Source organism: Vombatus ursinus, unplaced genomic scaffold, assembly GCF_900497805.2.
Source record: "Vombatus ursinus unplaced genomic scaffold, bare-nosed wombat genome assembly UNPS02010304.1, whole genome shotgun sequence".
Classification (NCBI taxonomy): Eukaryota; Metazoa; Chordata; class Mammalia; order Diprotodontia; family Vombatidae; genus Vombatus; species Vombatus ursinus.
The window spans coordinates 5,144,468-5,164,239 of record NW_020950082.1 but is presented as its reverse complement, the minus strand read 5'-3'; the positions used below and the strand labels follow the sequence as shown (position 1 = coordinate 5,164,239).

At 38.3% G+C, this 19,772-nt stretch overlaps 1 protein-coding gene across 1 annotated transcript in view; it reads right to left on the bottom strand.

The window, feature by feature from the left end:
* Nucleotides 1-1,560: 1,560 nt before the first annotated feature.
* STK24 (serine/threonine kinase 24) overlaps nt 1,561-19,772 on the bottom strand; it is a 134,697-nt gene continuing 116,485 nt past the window's right edge. Inside the window, exons 8-11 of the mRNA XM_027854104.1 lie at nt 17,905-18,028; nt 16,214-16,282; nt 7,337-7,473; nt 1,561-3,403 (exon numbers count right to left, since the gene is read on the bottom strand). Coding sequence (XP_027709905.1) covers nt 3,367-3,403; nt 7,337-7,473; nt 16,214-16,282; nt 17,905-18,028 — 367 coding nt within the window. The 3' untranslated portion in view covers nt 1,561-3,366. The remainder of the gene's footprint in view (nt 3,404-7,336; nt 7,474-16,213; nt 16,283-17,904; nt 18,029-19,772) is intronic.

The window sequence follows — 19,772 nt, the reverse complement described above, 5'->3', positions numbered from 1 at the left end:
CACACACACACACACACACACACACACACACACACACACACACACACCCGCTACATAAACGCCAAGAACTGAACCAGACACTTTTTAAGTACAACTAAGGACATCTGAGGGGGGAAATAATTGTTAGGAAGAGAAATAGGGGAACCGTTTCATTACTTCAACAAGGTATTGCTTATTGCAACAGCAGACCCCAAAAAGGCAGAGCTGATCTATTCCATTAGTACAGTTTCAGGGACACTGAAAGGTTTCCAAAATGGTAAGGTAACAACCCCAAATACTGCGTTGGACATTGGCTTGCCTTAAAGCCTACCTATGTGATCACTCTTTTCATCCAAATATAATTACTTACTTCAAGACTTTTTTCTATAATGAACTGATACCTGACTGTGGCCAACTCCCCCAAATCATAAACCAGCCTACCCTGACCTGTGCGCGTGCGCGCGGGCACACACACACACACGTATGTGAATGCCTTTCCATTGTTTTTTAAGAAAATAAAATCATTTTCCTTAAGCATCACACAGCTCTATTCTAAGCAAAGAACTTCCAGCCTATCTCTACAGGTACATGAAGAATGTGTCATCTACTATAGGTCTAATTTTAAGTCCCACAGCACCCATGCTGCTGGCATTGAGGGTTGTAAGTGTATGTACAAATGATGAACTGTTTTTTTTGTTGTTTTGTTTCAGGCAATTGGGGTTAAGTGACTTGCCCAGGGTCACACAGCTAGTGTCAAGTGTCTGGTCTGAGGCTGGGTTTGAACTCGGGTCCTCCTGCCTCCAGGGCTGGTACTCTACCCACTGTGCCACCTAGCTGCCCCCAAATGATGAACTCTGAAGTGAGATGAAATCTCTGAACTGGAAGGAACTTTGGAGGGCAGGCATCTAGTCCAAATCAAACCAGATTCCCTTAAAAAGGCTTCAAATCACAGGAGACTCTCAGCTCCTGTTAACAGAGTTTTTTCCTTTTTTGGGGGTGGAGGAACATTATAACGCAGACAAGTGTACTATACAACGCATTTACAATTCAGAATTTTCTGAACTAGGTAAATGCTGCTACCCATAGAAAATCTCAGCTCCCCCAACGAAAGTCTCCACAAGTTTTTCCCCAAATGTTTAGTAATTCAAAGCAGTTCTCCTACAAGTAACAGAATTCAGACCTACAATTTTAAGCTGATTAAAGACTATTTAACTACTAATATCAAAGAAGACTGAATAATAAGCCTCAGCACTGAAACGTATCCATAATCTTTGTTTCTAAGTTTAAATAGAATTATAAATCTTTCCAAATCACTATATCTTGTCTTCCGTTTTACCTTTAAAACAATTTTAGTAACACACAGCTGCCAGAGAAAAACAGCTCTTTATTTTTTAATATATAACATAATCTTATAACAGCCCCTAGTTCTGAAATGAACTCAAATGAACTTTGTTGTCTACGTGACACATGGAAGCCAATTCTGACCATATAGACTCAACATAGGCTGAAACAGGCCCCAAATTGCTGGTCAAGATAAAACATTTGTTGTAATATGTCAGAGACAGAGATGTACAACTAGACTTAACAAATTAAGCTGTGTTTATTTCCCACAACCAAAATGTATCCCACACAGAAATTCACAAGTTGAAGGTAGAGTTTAAAAAAAAAAATAGTGCTTCCCTCATTCAGATAATGCCAACCCACCTGAAAACCACTTGGGAATCCTTTTTCCTCATTACTACAGTACATAAGACACTTAAGCCAACAGGTGTCTTACATGCCTAAACTTTTCATACAACATTAAGTGTTTCCAGGAATTACTAGCCTTCTGGCTCTAACACGAGGACAGGCAACGAGATATCTGACATTCTTTTAAAATGACAATTCTTAAAAATATATGACAAACAAAGGAGCCAACATATCAATATACCCTTATGTTAAGACATTTAGTCATGAAACCCTAAAGCAATTAAATGACCCTCCCTATCCGTGGAAATCAAGGATTTCTTTGTACCCTTGGAAAGGTAGGCTCTGTAAGAAGAATACAATGACTGACAGACTGTCCATATTGTACCCGTGGTTTTAAAGGAAATGAGTACACAATCTCACAAGTATTTGTCAAAACCCAGCAACATTCATCCAAATCTCTTCAAGGAAATGCACACGAGCCTGAATAATATTCGGTGTTTTAAAATTGACCGTTTCTTCTAGTAGTCTTCTGTATGGCTTCCTTCAAAAATTGAGGGTGTATCTACACTCACACACACACGCAAGACACAAAGGAGGAAATGGTGGAAGGAACCAATTTTCCTCTCAGAGCCACATTTCAAGGAGATTTTTCAAAACTTGTGTAATACAAAATTTATTCATGTAAGCATTCAGACATGTTTAGGTGGGAAAGACGATATTCAGAGTCTACTACAAGGTTCAACAGAATATAGTACTGAAAGGGATGATACATCTGGTGCAAAACTGGCAGTGGTACAATTTAAAACCAAAGTGAATGAAGATACTTATTCTGGGGGTAGGGGGAGAACTTAAAATAATGTAAAGCTTTGTGAGGCTAGCTGTGTTCCAATTTAAAACACTGAGAAATAGTACCATCATTGAAAAATGAAAGCAACCTCTGTGTGTACCAAAAGAGATATGGGGGTCAAAAAAAAATTCTGCATTTATTCAGGTACAAACAGGAGTTGTCCATAGGAGGGCATAATTATTACTTAATGGCAAACCCTGCAGATACCAAATCAAACCCAAATCACTGGTCACATCATTCAAAATGTACATGTAATAAAGGCAAGGCAATATATTCAGTTATGGCCTGTCAAATATTTACTCCACTAATATTATCTACAGAAGCACTTGGCCATTTTGTACACAGTGATTTCTTATGCACGCTGAAAGGGTTTCAGTAAAAATGACACTATATACAAATCTGTACACAGATCCAACAGAGCGATTCTCCATCTCCTGTGGGAGTTATCAACTTAAAGCAGGATACCTGAGGTTTCACAATATCTTTAGTTGCCTTATCACAATCTCAAATATACATTTCAGGGTTGGTTTATTTGTTTTTGTGGTTTTTTTTTTAAAAAGATACTTCCCTTGAATATATGCACTGTGGTTAAAATTAAAAACAATAATAATAACAGTAATAAAATAAAACTAGCTTTAAGGAGCTGACACATCACCCAACTGGGAGACTTCATCTTGCTGTGGGCCACTGAGGAATGTTTGTTCTGTGGACAGCTCTCCCTCCTCCGGCCATGGGAGATGATCCCTGCAGTCAGTCACACACCTCTTCACAGGGTCTTGTTGATTTTTTTTTTTAAAACAGAAAAGGAAAGAGAAAGAAGGAAAAACAAAAACCCAAATACTAAAAAGATTTCAGTGGGATGAAGTTCCTCCACCACTCAGTGAATATCTGGGGAAAGAAAGGAAAAATGACATCACTTCCCTGACACAGTTCACTAAGCTAATCAATGACCAAGAAGAGGTGCATTTTAACAAGAAGAAAACACAACTCCCACCCCCCCAAATCATCCAGTTTGTTCCTCCAGCCGTATCAAAAGTGAACCTGAGACCCACAAGCCACATTAAGAAAAGAGAGAAGGGGCTGGGGAATGAGGGAGAGAGCTCCTCCAGCTAAGCTTCCATGCTTGAAGACTTCCTAGTTCTCTTAAAGACATTTCTTTAAAAATCAGTTACTTCATTTTCAAGCTTATAGAGCACCTGGTGCCCCTCAGGAACATCACACCTATTTATCCAGGGTGTCCCCAAAGTATGAGGCCAATCACTTAAAACTGCACTAATACTTTTGGGATTCCCTGTGTAAAATACATTGTAAAAACACCCAGCCTCTGGTTACAATGCCTCAATTTTTAAGAAATTAAAAATTTTAGCTGAAGAAGCTATGTTCAGGGCCTAGATTTGTATAAGCATTTGACTGACTGATGTCACACAGAGGACGCAAAAAGGAAAAACACACACACACACACACACCCCAACCCAGAGAAATACTGGCAATATTTAATACTAAGGACACGTGCCTTTTTTCTCATCTACAGAGAACAGACTTGCTATCGGAACCATAATGGAAAAGAAGCGGGGGGCAGCTAGGTGGTGCAGTGCATAGAGTACCAGCCCTAGAGTGAGGAGGACCCGAGTTCAAATCCGGCCTCAGACCAAACACTTGACACTTACTAGCTGTGTGACCCTGGGCAAGTCACTTAATCCCAACTGCCTAAAAGTTAAAAAAAAAAAAAAAAAAAAAGGAGGAGGAGGAGAAGAAGAAGAAGAAGAAGGATAGAACAAAAAGTGGTAGGTTTGTAACCAGAGATCTGGTTTAAATGCTCCCTCTGTTACTATCTTTGTGACGTTCAACAAATCACTTTATCTCTCTGGGCCTCAGTTTCCTCATCTGTAAAATGAGGGGACTGGACCAGATGGCCTATGAGGTCTCTTTGAGCTCTACATCTGCTATCTTTGTGAAAGACTGCTCTATAAAGCAAGGGATCTCTGTACTGGAAACAGAGAGCAGGGGTGATGAAAATACCACAAAGGTAGAGGTCTTATAAGAACAAGAAAGGGAAACCCTTATTAAAACAAAATATGAATTAAGTAATTTAACTGTCAACAAAAAAGGGGGGGGAAGTCTCACTTAAGAGGGGGAAAAGCCACAGAAAACAATTCTTGAGATAAAGGACAAACAAGACTCAAAGATGCTTAACTTTTGGCAATTGCTTATTACTAGTCAACACATTTCAAAAATTAATTGTGACAATTGAGGACATAGTTGATCTAGTATCTTGAATCAGCAGTGGAGAAAAAAGATAATTAAGGGCTTAGAAGGCAAGAACAGATCAAATATGAAGACAGCTGTATATGTTAATGAGGAAAAGGAGGACAGAGGAAAAGGAGCAAGGAAGGAAAGGAGAGTGGAAGGCAGAATTTATTAAGAGCCTTGCCAAGCATGGTGCTATGTGCTTTACAAATATTATCATATTTAATCTTCACAACAACCTTAGCAGGTAGGTGTAATTATTATCTCCATTTTACAGTTGAGAAAACTGAGGCAAACTGATGTGAAATAACTTTGCTCTGGGTTTACACAGCTAGTAAATATATGAAGCTAATTTGAACACTGGTCTTCTGGACTCCAATCCCTCTCCTCTTTATACTGTAACATCTAGCTCCTGTAAGCAACGGAACTATTCATTTTTTTTTCTTTTTATAGGCCTTGTGATTTCTTTGGTACAGAGCATTCCCAGCAAGGGAACTCCCTTTACAAATGCTGAATGGGAAGCTGCACAGCAACTTAATGTCTACACAAGTTACCAGGGAAATTGAGGTTCAGAACTATTAATTTCACACAAGTTCTGGCCAAATGAGAAGAGAAGAGTGCTGGAAATGCCCCTCCACACAAGGTTAACAAAGTGGTATTTGGGGATTTCCTCCATGCTAATAATTATCTTCATAGAGAGAAAAAAAGGTGGCGCTTAAATGTATTTAACAAGTGCTAACAGTGACCTTTATAGGCCCATAATAATACAAATGAAGGCAGTGCATTATACAATAATTTAACTCCTATCCTAAATATGAAATTCAAGACATTTACAGAGTAGTCAGTTTTCAGGAAATGCACTTGCACTGAGGAAGGGCTCAGTCTAGGTCACTTGCTCTTATCTCCTCTTCCTGAGGGGAAGCCACCTTGCTAGCCATTTCTTTCCATCTTTATTCAAGCAGACGAAAGCAGAAGGCAAGCCTTACTGAAAACTGGCTTACCTGAATCAAAACCTCTTTATACCACACAATGACAATCCAACAAAAAGCCTGGGAATTATTAGTCACAATCAGCTCTCAATAAGCCACATTAAGGAAGGGGAACACTGGTATGGATAATTGAAAAATAAATTTAATTATCCACCTGACTTTGCTAGAACGGTGAGGTGTAGTTTTACAACATGGCTGACAGCACATTAAGCAGAGGAGCCCCACGTCTCAAAGAGAGGATGTAGATAGCAGAAGGGCAGGGATAGCCCATAATGCATAGTAACAGGGAGTAAAATGTAGTAACTCTACTCTTTAAGACAAAAAGGGGCCATGGAAATGATCTACCAAGGGGACTTAGTCTAATGCTATTTCAATTAATCTGATTATTCTAAGGTATATCTGAAGGACATCGAAGTCTCAGAACTTCTGCTTCATTTTGCCTAAAATGACATCAACCAATGTCTGCTCACAGAATCATGAAAGGAAGGGACCTCAGAAGTCACTAAGTCTAAATCCCCTCATTTTACAGATGAGGAAACTGAGGAACAGATGTTAAGCAATTTGACCAGCCTTATTCAGCTAGTAAACGTCTGAGATGGGATAGCAACCAGGGTCTGACCTTAATTACAGCACAATCAATCAATCAAAAAAGTATCTCACTATGTGCGAGGCACTGTGTTGTCTGCCATAATGCCACACTGTGATAAACATGGAATTCTGATGAAAGCACTGAATTTCATGGCTATCATAGAATCAAGAGCTATCAGAGCTGGAAGGGACCTTCTAAACCTCTATGTCTGTCATTCCCAATGACTCCTACAAGTACAAAATCAGTGAATGCCTTTAATGAAAGACAAATATTTGGGAAGCAGGGGGCAGAATGGAGAGCACTGGACTCGAAGCCAGGAGACCCACGTTCAAATCCTTCCTCTGCTCCTGTAGTGCTTATGTGACTTCAGGCAAGTCACTCAAACTCTTCAGAGTTTGATTATCCTCACTTTTAACACGAGCAATGTGAACTAGAGGCCTTCAAGGTGTCCATTCTAGCTCTAAATTCATAATCCTTCTCCAGAACACTATGCAATATAAACAAATCTGTCCATGGTCCTCCTACAAAAAGAATACCCCTGTGTTAGGGCTTAAATGAAAAAGCTTTGTCATAAGAGGTACTTTAAACCAGGAAATCAATTCTGGAGTGACAGATATGGACTGGTGTGTGGCCAAAGGACTGCTCCAATTTCAGCTAGTCATGGCTTTAAGCTGGCAAAGCATCTTAAAGATTTTTTCAAAAAAGATCTTCATATGTGTTGCGGGGGAGGGGGAGAGGACAGGAGGAGAGGGAGAAGGGAAAAGAAGATAAGAATTCCATAAGCACAGAATGCAGTGACAGTCTCAGAAGGACCCACGGTTCTCTCCCATCTGCTGGGCTTGGTTACTCGTCTAGAACTACCTTCTCTTTGCTTTTAACACAGATCTATAGGAAGCCTCTTCATGCCCACAATTAAAAAAAAAATACACATACTACCACTGCTTCCCAACACCTGCTCGGGCAGCAATTTCCCATGGAAGCTGAGGAGTTAGTTACCTCTGAAGCCTCTGCACAAGCTGAGACACCATGGTGTCCGAGATCCCAGGACAGGCTTCTTCCGCCAAATAAATTGCACCTCTCAGTTCTTCGATGGATCCCATGTTGCCTCCACTTGCCTGGCTTTTCTCTTTCAACTTAAAAACCAATTTTAAAAAATGATATTAGCAAGGGAACTGCTTGTAAGAAGTAATATGAACACATGGGCACAGCACTGAGTTCAATTTGTATATCTCTTGAGTTATATTTCCAGCTTTACTCCTGAGGATCTAAGTGGCCCTGGAACCTACCTGGTTTCTCCTAAACAAGGACAGGTAGGGGAATACTTTCCCCCAGGTGTCTAGAGAATATGCTGGAAGCAATACTTGAATAGTAGTACTTACACATTACTTATGTATCTTCCATGTGGAAAGATATACATTACTCAAGTTGATAGTACACTTTTCTTTTTCTCATGTTATTGTAATCTTTTTTTTTTAAACACAGCCTTTATTTTCAAATCTATTCCTTTCACTCCTCCTACCTAGCAAATATCACTTGTAAGAGTAAAAATCAAACACAAAAAAAATTTCAGCAAAACCACCCCTCATGATCCGATAGCCATCTCTCACAGTCTGTGAAAGGAATGTTTCTCGCCATCCTCCCCCATACTCTTCTCTGGGGCCCAGCCTGGTCCTTCTAATGACAGTGTTCACTTTCTAGTCACTGTTTATTTTGCTTTTCTGGTTCTGCTGACTTTGCCCTCCATCAATTCATCTCAGTAGCCACCCCCCACCCCATTCCTTTTCTATGAACTCTTCTATTTGTTGTTTCTTTTGAGACTGTAATATTCCATCACATTCATGTACCACCATTTGTTTAGCCATTTTCCAATCAATGGGCATTACTCTGTTTCCAGCTCTTTGCTCCCACATAAAGAGCTGCCACCTGAATGTATTCAGAGTTTATGGAAGTTTAAGCCCATCTTTGACATCCTTGGGTTATATGCCTGGCAGTGGAAATGCTCAATTCAAAAGGTATAATTGGACAACTTCTCAAAGAAATTTTACTACATTGTAGTCGTCTACTATGTAGATTCCTTCTTTAAAAAAAAAAGAGTTATTACTTAGAACTATGACAAAAGTCCCTGAACCGTGCGTACTCTTTGACCCAGCAAAGGCCTACACTCCAAAGAGATCAAAGAAAAAGGAAAATAACAACCATGTACAAAATATTTGTCAGTTCTTTTTTGTGATGGTGGTGGTGGTGTTTGTCCTTCGTTCTCGAAGAGGATCATGACCAAGGAGGGGATGCCATAACATGCAAAAAATGAATTGGATTTAACTGAGGGAAGGCTGTGCAAAATCACCAGCCTCACTTTCTCCTCTGGAGCCATCTGGGTCCAATGGCCAGAAGTAGATCAGGACAACTGGAGATGGCCCACGATGCAGTGGAAGACCTTGGTCTTCTTAAGCTAAGGTCTCAGTTTGACTGAGGCGAAGCCCATTCATTAAGGCTATTAATCTTTGTGGTAGCAAAAAACTAGAGATAAAGGAGGGCCCGTCAACTGGGGAATAGCTGAACAAACTATGGTACCTGAATGAAATGGGATTCTATTGTGATGTGAAAAATAATGGAATAACTGTTTCAGAGGAACTTGGAACAATGTGAATGAATGATACTGAGGGAAATGAGAAGAACCAGAACAATTTATACAATTACATCATCAAGACATCATAAAGACAAACAACTCTGAAAGACTCTGGAACTCCAATTAACACCATGACCAAGCAGATTTCCAGTGAGGCCGAGACATGCATCCCAATTCAGAGAGCTGATGATCTCAGAGGCGTCCAACTGAGACATCTATTTTTGAGACATGGCCTATGTAGAAACGTGTTTTGCTTGACTATGCTTACTTGTTACAAAGGTTTTGTTTTTCTTGTGTCTGTCCCCTTCCCCTCCTTCCCCCTTCTCCAACCTGACCTCCCAGGACAATGGGGATCAAGGAGGTAGGAAGGAAAAGATTTTTGTTCATTCAAAAAAAATAAAAACAGATTAAAAAATAACAAAGAAAAGAGCTGCTTCACTGATTTACTACAGGCACTATACAAACTATTTCTTAGCTTGAACCCTGCTCAGGTCATCAACAAAATGTTTTCTTCAATCCTCCCAGGATTCTGGATTTCATTAATGTCAATGTTCCCAGAGAGATTGCTATACTTCAAACAACGTATGGACTTTAGAACAAGTAAATGGTCTCGAGCTGCTGCAGCTAACTTCCTGGGACTAACAAGAGTTTCTCTACATATAGTAAGCTATATGATTTTATATACATATTATATATATATATACATAAATAATATGACATACATAAAGTGCACCATTGATCCCATAACTCAAAAACTTATCCAGCTTTAACAGGTTCTAGACAAGGTTTGCAATAATCAAGAATACAAGCCATGATAAAGTCAGAATAGGACTTCAGTGGAGAAACTCACCAAAAAGCAATCCCAAATCCCATAATATCCCACACTAAGAGTTCAGTTTTGATTTTTAGTAGAGTTCTATTTACTAATAAGTCTTTTGAATGTCATGTGTCTGAATTACCTTCTAAATATTAAAGAGACTAGTCTAGAGATGCAGCAGTCTTCTGTCTTAGGCCAAATGACTCAATCTGGCAGTCAGGAATACCTGGAAATTCATCGAGCTGACCTAACCTGATAACTATTTGTACCTTTGCCTCAACGACAATTTAGGTCAATTTCCCTAGGAACTTCACTAATTATAATAGTAACTGGTCCACTACAGTTTGTAAAACTCACATGTGCAAACAACACTGCCTGGAACAAAAGGAACTTAAGATTTGGGCTCAGACATGAAATCACATGGATGACAAATATGAATCCCTACTTAGACCCCTCCCAAATTCCTGTCAACCAAGGATCATTTTGTAAGTGCCTACTATGTGTCAGGCAATGTGCTGAGCACATTTTGCTTAAAAGTATCAGAGACAATGAAATAATAACAAAATTTTTACAGCAAGTTTCTCTGATAAAGGCTTCATTTTTCAAATATATACTGAGTATAGAATTGAGTCAAATTTATAAAAAGAAAAGCCATTCCCCAATTGATAAACGGTCAAAGAACATAAACAGACCATTTTCAGTAAAAGAAATCAAAACTGTCTATACTCATACAAAAAAATGCTCTGATTGGAGAAAGGCAAATTAAAACAATTCTGAGGCACCACCTCACATCTATCAGAAATGACAAATGCTTGAGGGAATGAGGGAAAAATTGGTACACTAATGAACTGTTAGTGGAATACTGAACTGATCCAATCATTCTGAACAACAATTTGGAATGAGGCCCAAAGAGCTATAAAACTATGCAAACTCTGTGATCCAGCAATACCCTTACTAGGTCTATACCCCAAAGAGATCAAAGAAAAAGGAAAAACTTGTATGTACAAAAATATTTATAGCAGCTCTTTTTGTGGTGGCAAAGAATTGGAAATCAAGGAGATGCATATCAATTGGAGAACAGCTGAACAAGTTGTGGCATTCGTGGCATAAAATTATAATGTGCTATGCTGCACCATTGTGCTGTGGAAAATGACAAGATGAATGGTTTTAGGGAAAAAAAAAAAAAACCTGGTAAGACCTATATGAACTTATGCAAAGTGAAATGAGAAGAACTGAGAGATCATTGTGCACAGTAACAGCAATGTTCTAATGCTGATCAACTGTGAAAGGCGTAGCTACTCTGAACAATCCAAGATAATTCCAAAGGACTCATTATGAAAAATGCTATCTACCTCCCCAGAGAGAACTGATGAACTCCTAGTGTAAACTGAAGTTGAATTTTCTCACTTTGTTTGTTTTTCTCGCTTTTTGTGTGTGTGCAATATGGCTAATATGGAAATGTTTTGCAGGATTTCACACGTCCAACTGATATCATATAGCTTACCTTCTCAGTGGTTGGGGAAGGGGAGAGAATTTCGAATTCAAAATGTAAAAAGAAAAGAATGTTAAAAATACACTTAAAAATTTTTTGAAAAAATAAACAAACATGACATTATCAAGGAAAATAAAAAATTAGGGATACCCTTGTAAAACTCCTCGTGTTGGTCTATTTATGGTATAAATCAGAGGCATCAAATACACAGCCAGCTGGCCATATGCCGCCCACAACTCCTGAGTGCCACCAGAACCAGATTAAACTGTAACTGATAAATATTTAGCAAAAACTAAATAAAAATATAATAAAACATAGATAACATTAAAAAAAAATGAATAAGCTGAGGATCTCAGAGGTTAGGGCGTTAAGAATATGTTAAATACAATGACCAACCATAATTCCAGAGAACTTTTGATGCAACATGTTATCTATCTCCAAACAGAGAAGTGATAAAACTCTTACACAAATTGAGACATTTAAAAAAAAAAAAAATTGGGGGGGAGGGGGAGAGTAGAAGTGTGGGGTGGTTAACGTCTCCTAGTATGATGGCAGAAATTGAGGAAAGATTGTGAACTAGATACTGAACTCACTGAGAAGGAAGGTATCTTGGGGACGAATAGGCCAGAACTTGACTGGGTGACAGATATGGACTGAATGAATATGGAAGGAAAAGAGGATATTGAGTGATAGTGTTGGAGGGAGAGAGTGGAAGTGGCAATGGGAAACAGGAAGTATCACAATGACCAATGAGTTTGGGTATGTGTGAAAGTATAACTAATGGTAAAAAGGGTGGCCAGGGAAGCTGTGTCATCAAGATGGAGCCAGATCTCAACGAGTATAAGAAAACTGAGAGGATGAGAAAGGAAAAGATGGAGGCTAGTTTAAGATGAAAGCCAGTTTGCTACCTATGCAACAGACATTCCAGAAAGCACAGTGGAAGGGGTAGGTAGCATTAAAGTGGAATATTGGTGGAGGTTGGGGGGTGGGAGGTGGTGAGAAGGAATAAGGGAATAGTTCCTTGTAAACAGAGAACAGGGTTTGAACAATGAGAGTTGAGGGTTCAGAATCACTGGGATGGGAAGGAAATGGAAGTGCAGGAATTAGTTCAGATAGATTATCATCATCCATAGGAGTTCAGCCTAAGGTGGAGTTGTCCCAAGGTGTCAGGCAGCACTGTGTGGTTTAAAGGAATTTCCCAGGGGAGGGCAAGGCAACTGCTGTGGAGCTGCAGGTGTCCAGAGACTTGCTGGAGTGGATCAAATGGGAGGCCCTCATGGAAGCCTTCCTGGGTAGGTGTAGGCTGGAGACTGCAGTTGTGTGTCAGTGTCCAGATAGAGGGCCTAGAACCAGTTCTATTATTACATATAGTGAGAAATGTTTTGCAACATATCCAGGTCCGGCATTTCAAGATGATCTGGAAAATTTCAGTGTCCCATTCCTAGAAAGTTTTTCCTCTTTAGCTCTTATCATTCCGGAATCAATTATTTGCTTGGGTTTTTACTAACTGGCAGTGGAATCGGAAAGATAAGATGTCACGTAAGACTTAACATGAGGGAAACCTGAGCAACTCAACTTTTAACATATATCTCTTCCTCTTCTATCTGGATTGCAACACATCTGACCTCAAGACTTCCACCAAGAGGAGCCTGAATTTCTCAGAGAGCTAAATATACAATAGCAAGTAAGATTCTTTAAATGAGTAATTTGCAATTGCCCACTGTTTCCTTTTTTCCATGACTCAAACCCTGGCCATTAGCATTTTAAGTGATAGCTTTGAAATGTGGTGGAAATATAAGAAGCAGGACAAGTGAGAACTCTGTAAAATGACAAGTAAATCAAAGACCTTATAAAATCATAGGACCAGAGATCTCAGTCTGTCAGGGAACTCAAATACCACCTAATCCAAACCCTTTATTATCTATAGCTGAGATGTAACTAGTTAATTTGGAACACTGGAATTTGGTTTTTTCCAGTCTTGTTCTCCCCCCCCACCCCAACCTACTGCCCATTTGCTTGTAAGGACAGATTTGTCCCAGAAAGGTTCCTTCAGTTACATAAAATTCTGCTTGTGAAGTGACATCATTGTTCCATTCATAATTCTTGTCTTTTTAGGGTTCTTCTAGTTGGTAGACTGAACTCTCAGAGCTCTTGCTTTTGAAAAGTGGAAGGGTCTCAATTTTGGATATTGTCATGCTTTCACCATTTCCTTTTATTTTGTTTTTTGTTGGGTCTTTTGTCTTTTTTTTTTTTTAATAAAGTAAGGGGCAGGTCGATAGTGCAATGGATAGAGCACTAGCCCTGCAGTCAGGAGGACCTGAGTTCAAATCTGATCCCAGACACTTGACACTTACTTGCTGTGTGACCCAGGGCAAGTCACTTAACCCCATTGCCTAGCCAGGGAGAAAAATAATAATAAAGTTTATATAAAGCTTGTGAATTAAACAGAATAAATTTCTAACTTTAAAAACAAACAAAAAACACAGACACAAAAATAAATAAATGGCATGCCCAACCAAAGTCAAACAGACAGGAGGCATCAGAGTCAGAATCTGAACCCAGATTCCCAAACAAGATCTCTTTGTACTACTTTTCCAAAATTTAATGACAATCTGGGCCAACGAAGTATTTTACAGTATCAGTGAGATTAAAACATATAGCACTTTAGCACTTCTTTAAAAGAAGTGTTTTCCAAATTCAAGGTATGATTTATTTTTTGTTGGGGCAAACTTGGAGGTTTTCCTTTTTTAAAAAAACTGTTGCTTTTTTGTCAGTTCATGAAAAAATAATAAGTTTAGGTGAAAGATGGGACATGAAAGAATGTCATGGAAATTAGAGAACTGATAATTATTCAAGTTTTACTAGTCAGAATTAGGTTGTGAGCTTATGGGCAAGGATTGCCTTTCTGTGCAACCCCAGCTCTTAGCATGAGGCTTGGCAGTTAATAAATGCTGAGTGTCTGATAGAAAAGGAAAGAGAATAAACTAGCTTCCTCTTGATGGGTATTAGCTAAGGAAATATTCCTGAATATTTTTGCCATGTGCCCACCAAAAAAAAAAAATTCCAACTACAACTTAGCAAATCCTATGACATTCTGCCTAGTGTGGATCTTGAGCCTATCAAAGTGACTCAGGTAATATTCTGGACAATTGAATGAACATCCAGGAAACCACAAACCCTGCTCTATCAGATAAAAGAATCAAAATGGTATCATATAAATACACAGGAATGGTAATGAGACAAAGAATAAAGGTACGGTCTAGGGAAGCACAAAGCCTTTAAATTTAAGTATGAAATCAGTCCAATAGGAGAGTCTGTTTTAACATCAATAAAAAACCTCGGTGTGTGGTATCACTAAATCACCTGCCAATACTGCCATTTGTACAATGGAGTGCCGATCCATGGACTAAATCAGATCTGCTAAACATTTTCAGAAGGGACACTCTAAACCACGTAGAGAGAAGCAGACAGAACCTATTCATGGTATAGTGGACAGGTCATTGGACTTGGAGTCAGAAAGGGACAAGTTTGATTCAGCCTAGGCACTATGTTGTGTGATCCCGGGCAAGTTAAGTCCTATGCCTCGGTCTCCTCTTCAATAAAAGGAAGGGAACTGGAATAAATGGTATCTAAGATCCTTTCCAGTTCTAAATCCTATGATCGTTCCCATTTCTGTGACCAGTTATAACCCAAGCTAACCATAGTCTGTACCCTACTACATATGCTCTAGTTTTGTTAGTGGCAGGAAGTCAGGGTTACTAAATGAGAGTATGAGACACAGTGAGCTGGAATTCTGATGAAAGAGTATAGACTGTATCCTACAGCTCCTCAAAGTCCTAGAGGAAGACAATGGGCAGAACTAAAAATTCCCTTTGAAGAAAGAAGTTCTTAAAGGGAGTCTTATATGATGTTTCCTATTTGCCTCTTCTACCTCAAAAGAATTGTGGAAATTATATAAGATAACATCTCTAAAAAGGCTTTGAAAACAGAAACTAATTAGTTAGTGAAAACACTAACAAGATGCAGGACTAGTTAATTGTTGAATATAGGCATGGCTTGGTCCAGGCCAGGAATATTTTTGCTTTCTAAGTAATGGCTAAGGAGCTATAGTATTCTCTTTGTACTTATGGGGTCCTTTCCTGGAAAGACCACCACCTATACTGATATCAACATCACCTTGAGGCAGGTGAGGGTCCCAATGAGAAGGAACAGGAAAATGCCCATCAGAGAGAGAACCAGGACAAAAAGGAGAGAAAAGAGTAGGCCACTGGACTCCTAATGCACTGCTCTCGCTTCTAAAACATGTGCTCTCATTCTTTTAATGAGAATGCTATAATTGGTTAGGAAAAAAAAAAATGAAGTTGGACAACAGCTGTCAGATAAATGAAAGAGATCAAAGGTGCTAAAAAAGTATTCAGTGGGCCTGCTGCTCTTCTTATGACCGAATCTACTTCTGGTAATAAGAAGATGCCCAAAGTCAAAAGCAAAATACACTTAACTAAAATTACACTTTAGGGGGTAAAAGAGTTACAACTAAAATTGAAATTAAGACCCATGCTGCACAGATCCATGTACTTTTAGTAACTAGTGTTCACTGCTCAGCCCTACCCAGAAATAAGAATACAGTATACCACTGTGACTGACCCCTCAGCCTGCAAAGGGATAAACAAGTGGCCTCAGCCCAGTTGATGGGGTGGGGGGTGGGGGTGCCTCGCAGAAGAGGTATGTGAAGACAGGTGTGGGGATGGGAAATTTTCTTAGAATACTGACACTAAACATTCTTAGTACCTAAGGATAGCTTAACACAAGATGCACCCTGAGTTTCTGAAACTATTTTGAAAGCGTACATTTCTCTCATTTACCATTCTCCTGATATCACCTACCACCACAGGAAGACCAATCCCTAAAATAAAATGCTGACAATGTTAGCAATCTTACCTCTGCAAAAAGAGGAGAAATAACTGTAGATAAGCACTGAGACAAAGGCCTCTTTGGGATATCTTTCACCTTAAAAAAAAAATCAATATAATTTGATAATTTGTTATGCATTTAACAGAATTTATTACTTTCAAATCTCACAGCTTACACCTTGGCATCTGAACTCAAATACAGAGGGGAAAAATGTTCTTTCATGTTCATTATCAATGGATTTAATCAAAGGTAACCACAAATTTGATTATCTCTCATTAGACCAAAAGTTTTATATGTAAAACAAATCAAACACACAAGGGTAGGCAAACAGGTTATATATCACAACAGAAAATTATCATTTGTTTAAAATAAACTATACCATTATGCTACTGGGGGCGGGGAGAAGAGGAGTTTTCACTCTAAAGGTTAAAGACCAATAGGAGAAAGGTAATTTAAAGAGAAGAATAACAAACTACTAGAAGTCTATGACAACTTACAATGTTTCTCCTCACCATGGTAGAAGAGTACAACAAAATCTTACTAATTTGATTCACAATAATTCCTAGTAAACATCCATTTCATAAAGAAACTGGAATAATTTTATCTTTAAATTACTTATGGAGAAAGATTTTTCAAGATAAATTAACACTATAACCAAGATGAGGGGATTGGGAGGGTTTGAAGCTTTTTCAGAGAAACTATCTTAACACTACAGCATTACCTACTTACATAAACAACTACTGAGCTAATTACAAATGATTCAGCTCTATATTAAAGCAGAATTTGCAAGATCATTACTAGGTAACCATTAGTCTGGATATGTACTCAAAGCTACAGCTACTGTAGTAGCAACAAAAAGTGGGAAGAGACAACATGGTAAACAAGGATCAATGCAAGGAATCAGACAGATATAAGACAAGGGCCTAAGATAGCTGTCTTCAAGTATCTAAAAGTCTCTCATGAGAAAGAGCAGTAAGACTTACTCTATTTGGCCCTGAAGGGCATAAATAATACTGGTACTTGGAAATTATAGACAAACAGATTTTGTTTTTCCATATATGGAAGAACTTGCTAATCATTAGCTGTCCAAAAAGTAGAATGGACACCAGGGGAGAGTGAGCTCCCACTAACTAGACATATTTATGAATGAACAGCTGTGTGGATGCTTAAGAACTAATTCACGGATTAATGGAGAAGAGTTGAAAACAGATGACCTCTAAGGTTCCTTCTAACTCTAAGAGTCTATGAACTCAGGGGTGAAATAAATTCTGTGCACATAACCTTGGTGGTAATGTAGAAAACAGTGCTAGACCTGAAAACAGAGGCTTTAGTTTGAATCTACCTCTACTAACAAGACAATCAAGCCATGTCCTCTGGGCTTTAGCTAGTTTAAATTAACCTATTTGGTCCTTGTCCAGTTCTAAGTTCAAGTATGAATTTTTAGGATCCAATCAACATTAAGTCATTACTAACTTAACAAATTTTCTCAAGTCATTCTTTTAAGTTCCCACAGTCTGTTCCCAAATTTTTAAATTAAATAGCAAAATTCCATAAACCGGATGAAGAGGTATAACTATAACTATACAGCATTCAGAACTAAAAAGGTACTTAGCAAATGATCATTAACAATGATATTTAAATAATCAGGTCCTATTGATATCTTTGTATTTAATTTATATTTAAACATTTGTGCTTAAATAATTTTAATCAGGTTCTACCTTATTTCTTTCCAGTTCCTGTGGCTGAACTGCTCCATTCTCCAGGTTCTTAGGATCTTTTTCTCTGATTGTGAAGATCCAGTCTCCTGAGTCACTGCCACCTGATGCCTGACCATCTGTTTCTCTTAAAACAAAAATTCAGAAGTCTCCCATCACTAAGTATATTAACATTGAAAGGACTCAATTCAATAAAATGGGAAAGAAGAAAAAAATGCTAGAGACACCAATCAAGCACTGGACACGCATTTAAGACATAAAGGGCAGCTTTATATCCTGGGTGGCCTACTGAAGTCAGGCTCAACAAAACTTCTGGTGGGTCTGTTTGAATTGGGCAGCTGGCAATATACTTGCTATGTTGTGCCATACTGAGTCCTGAAGGGAGATTTGGACAACCAGCATGGCAACCCCCTCCAATTAGAATCCTTGTGATTGTATAAGCCAAACTGAAAACACTGCACTCTCATTTACACAGAAAAAGAAGCCACTGCTTAGAAAATGAGGTGGCCACCACTTTGCTAGACAGGAATGAAGGCTAACTGCCATAATCTTCTATTTTTAGGTTCCCACAGTTCATAAATCAATCTGAAATCCAGAAAGGAACCACAAATCTTCCACTCACTTGTGTTTTGTTTTGTTTTTAATAAAAAAAAAATAGCATCTCAAAAGTAAGATTTTGCTATCAAAACAACATCAGGAATAGTTTGATACTTTTCTCATAAATCTTAATCATTTTCAGTTTTAGGCTAATCTAAATCTGTGGTCTTAATCTCATACATTTTTAGGATGTTCCTGTCTCACTAACTCTCAGTTTTTGAGTCTGAATTCTCCCAGGACTCTGAGATTTTAGAACTAAAAGTCCTTTCCAGTTATCAGTCCTTAAATGGCTATTGTTATTCTCTGCCTTAATCACAGAAAGTCTATTATCTGGCTAAGGATGTGGGAGCTAAAGAGGTTACTTCAGGTTTTCTTTCTAACCTCATTAGCTAAGAAGGAATAGAAATTTAAAGGGTCAGTTATGAATAAAAAATTAACAGTATTTCGAAGTAGATTCATCATAAAAGTATTTTCAGGAAAAGAAAACCAGTTAAGGATTAGCAATTTTTACTCTTGGGAAGTTCCATTCATGGTATCAAGGGGTTAACAGAACATTAATATGTCCTAAAAAAGGAATCTTTAACAAAGGCATCATTTCAATCTGGTACATTTACTGCCAAAAATTCATAAAGTAATTTGAAGTGACATTTTCTGCTATGCGATTCTCTGATTATAAGAGCTGTAGAAGGCTGATTAACACTGTGGTCATCTCAAGCAAGGAAATTCTTCTGAGTCTGATCACTTGACATATTTCTTACTAAATCCTAAAGGCACCCAAAAGGTGTATAAAGCCAAGTAAACCTGTTCACTAACATATTTGCTCGAATAATCTGCCAAATGAATTTACTGTGAAAAAAGGAACCCAAACCATTCTAGCAAACCACTCAACATAACTGAGCATTTCCATTACTGAATGTCCATAGGAAAAGAGACTTATTTGGCAGTAGCTACATATGAACTTTACTCATAGAAGATGTCAGATCTTAGTGAACATGTAATAAGAAAAAGATGTAGCCACTTGCTAAAATTCACAGGGATTTGAGAGTCAGGTAATCACAATGGTCGTTTTATCTGGATAATGTCATACATAACATAGACCTCAGATAGGAGTTTCACTTCTTAGTTTTTAAGGGCATCAGTCAGCCCTCTTGATACAACACATGTACATACATTCTTTAAAGTGACTTTACATATATGGCTTTATCAGTTTTTATTACTGCCTAATGCCTTCTCTTTCTCGAAAGAGAGATATATATTCTGATGTTATCACACAC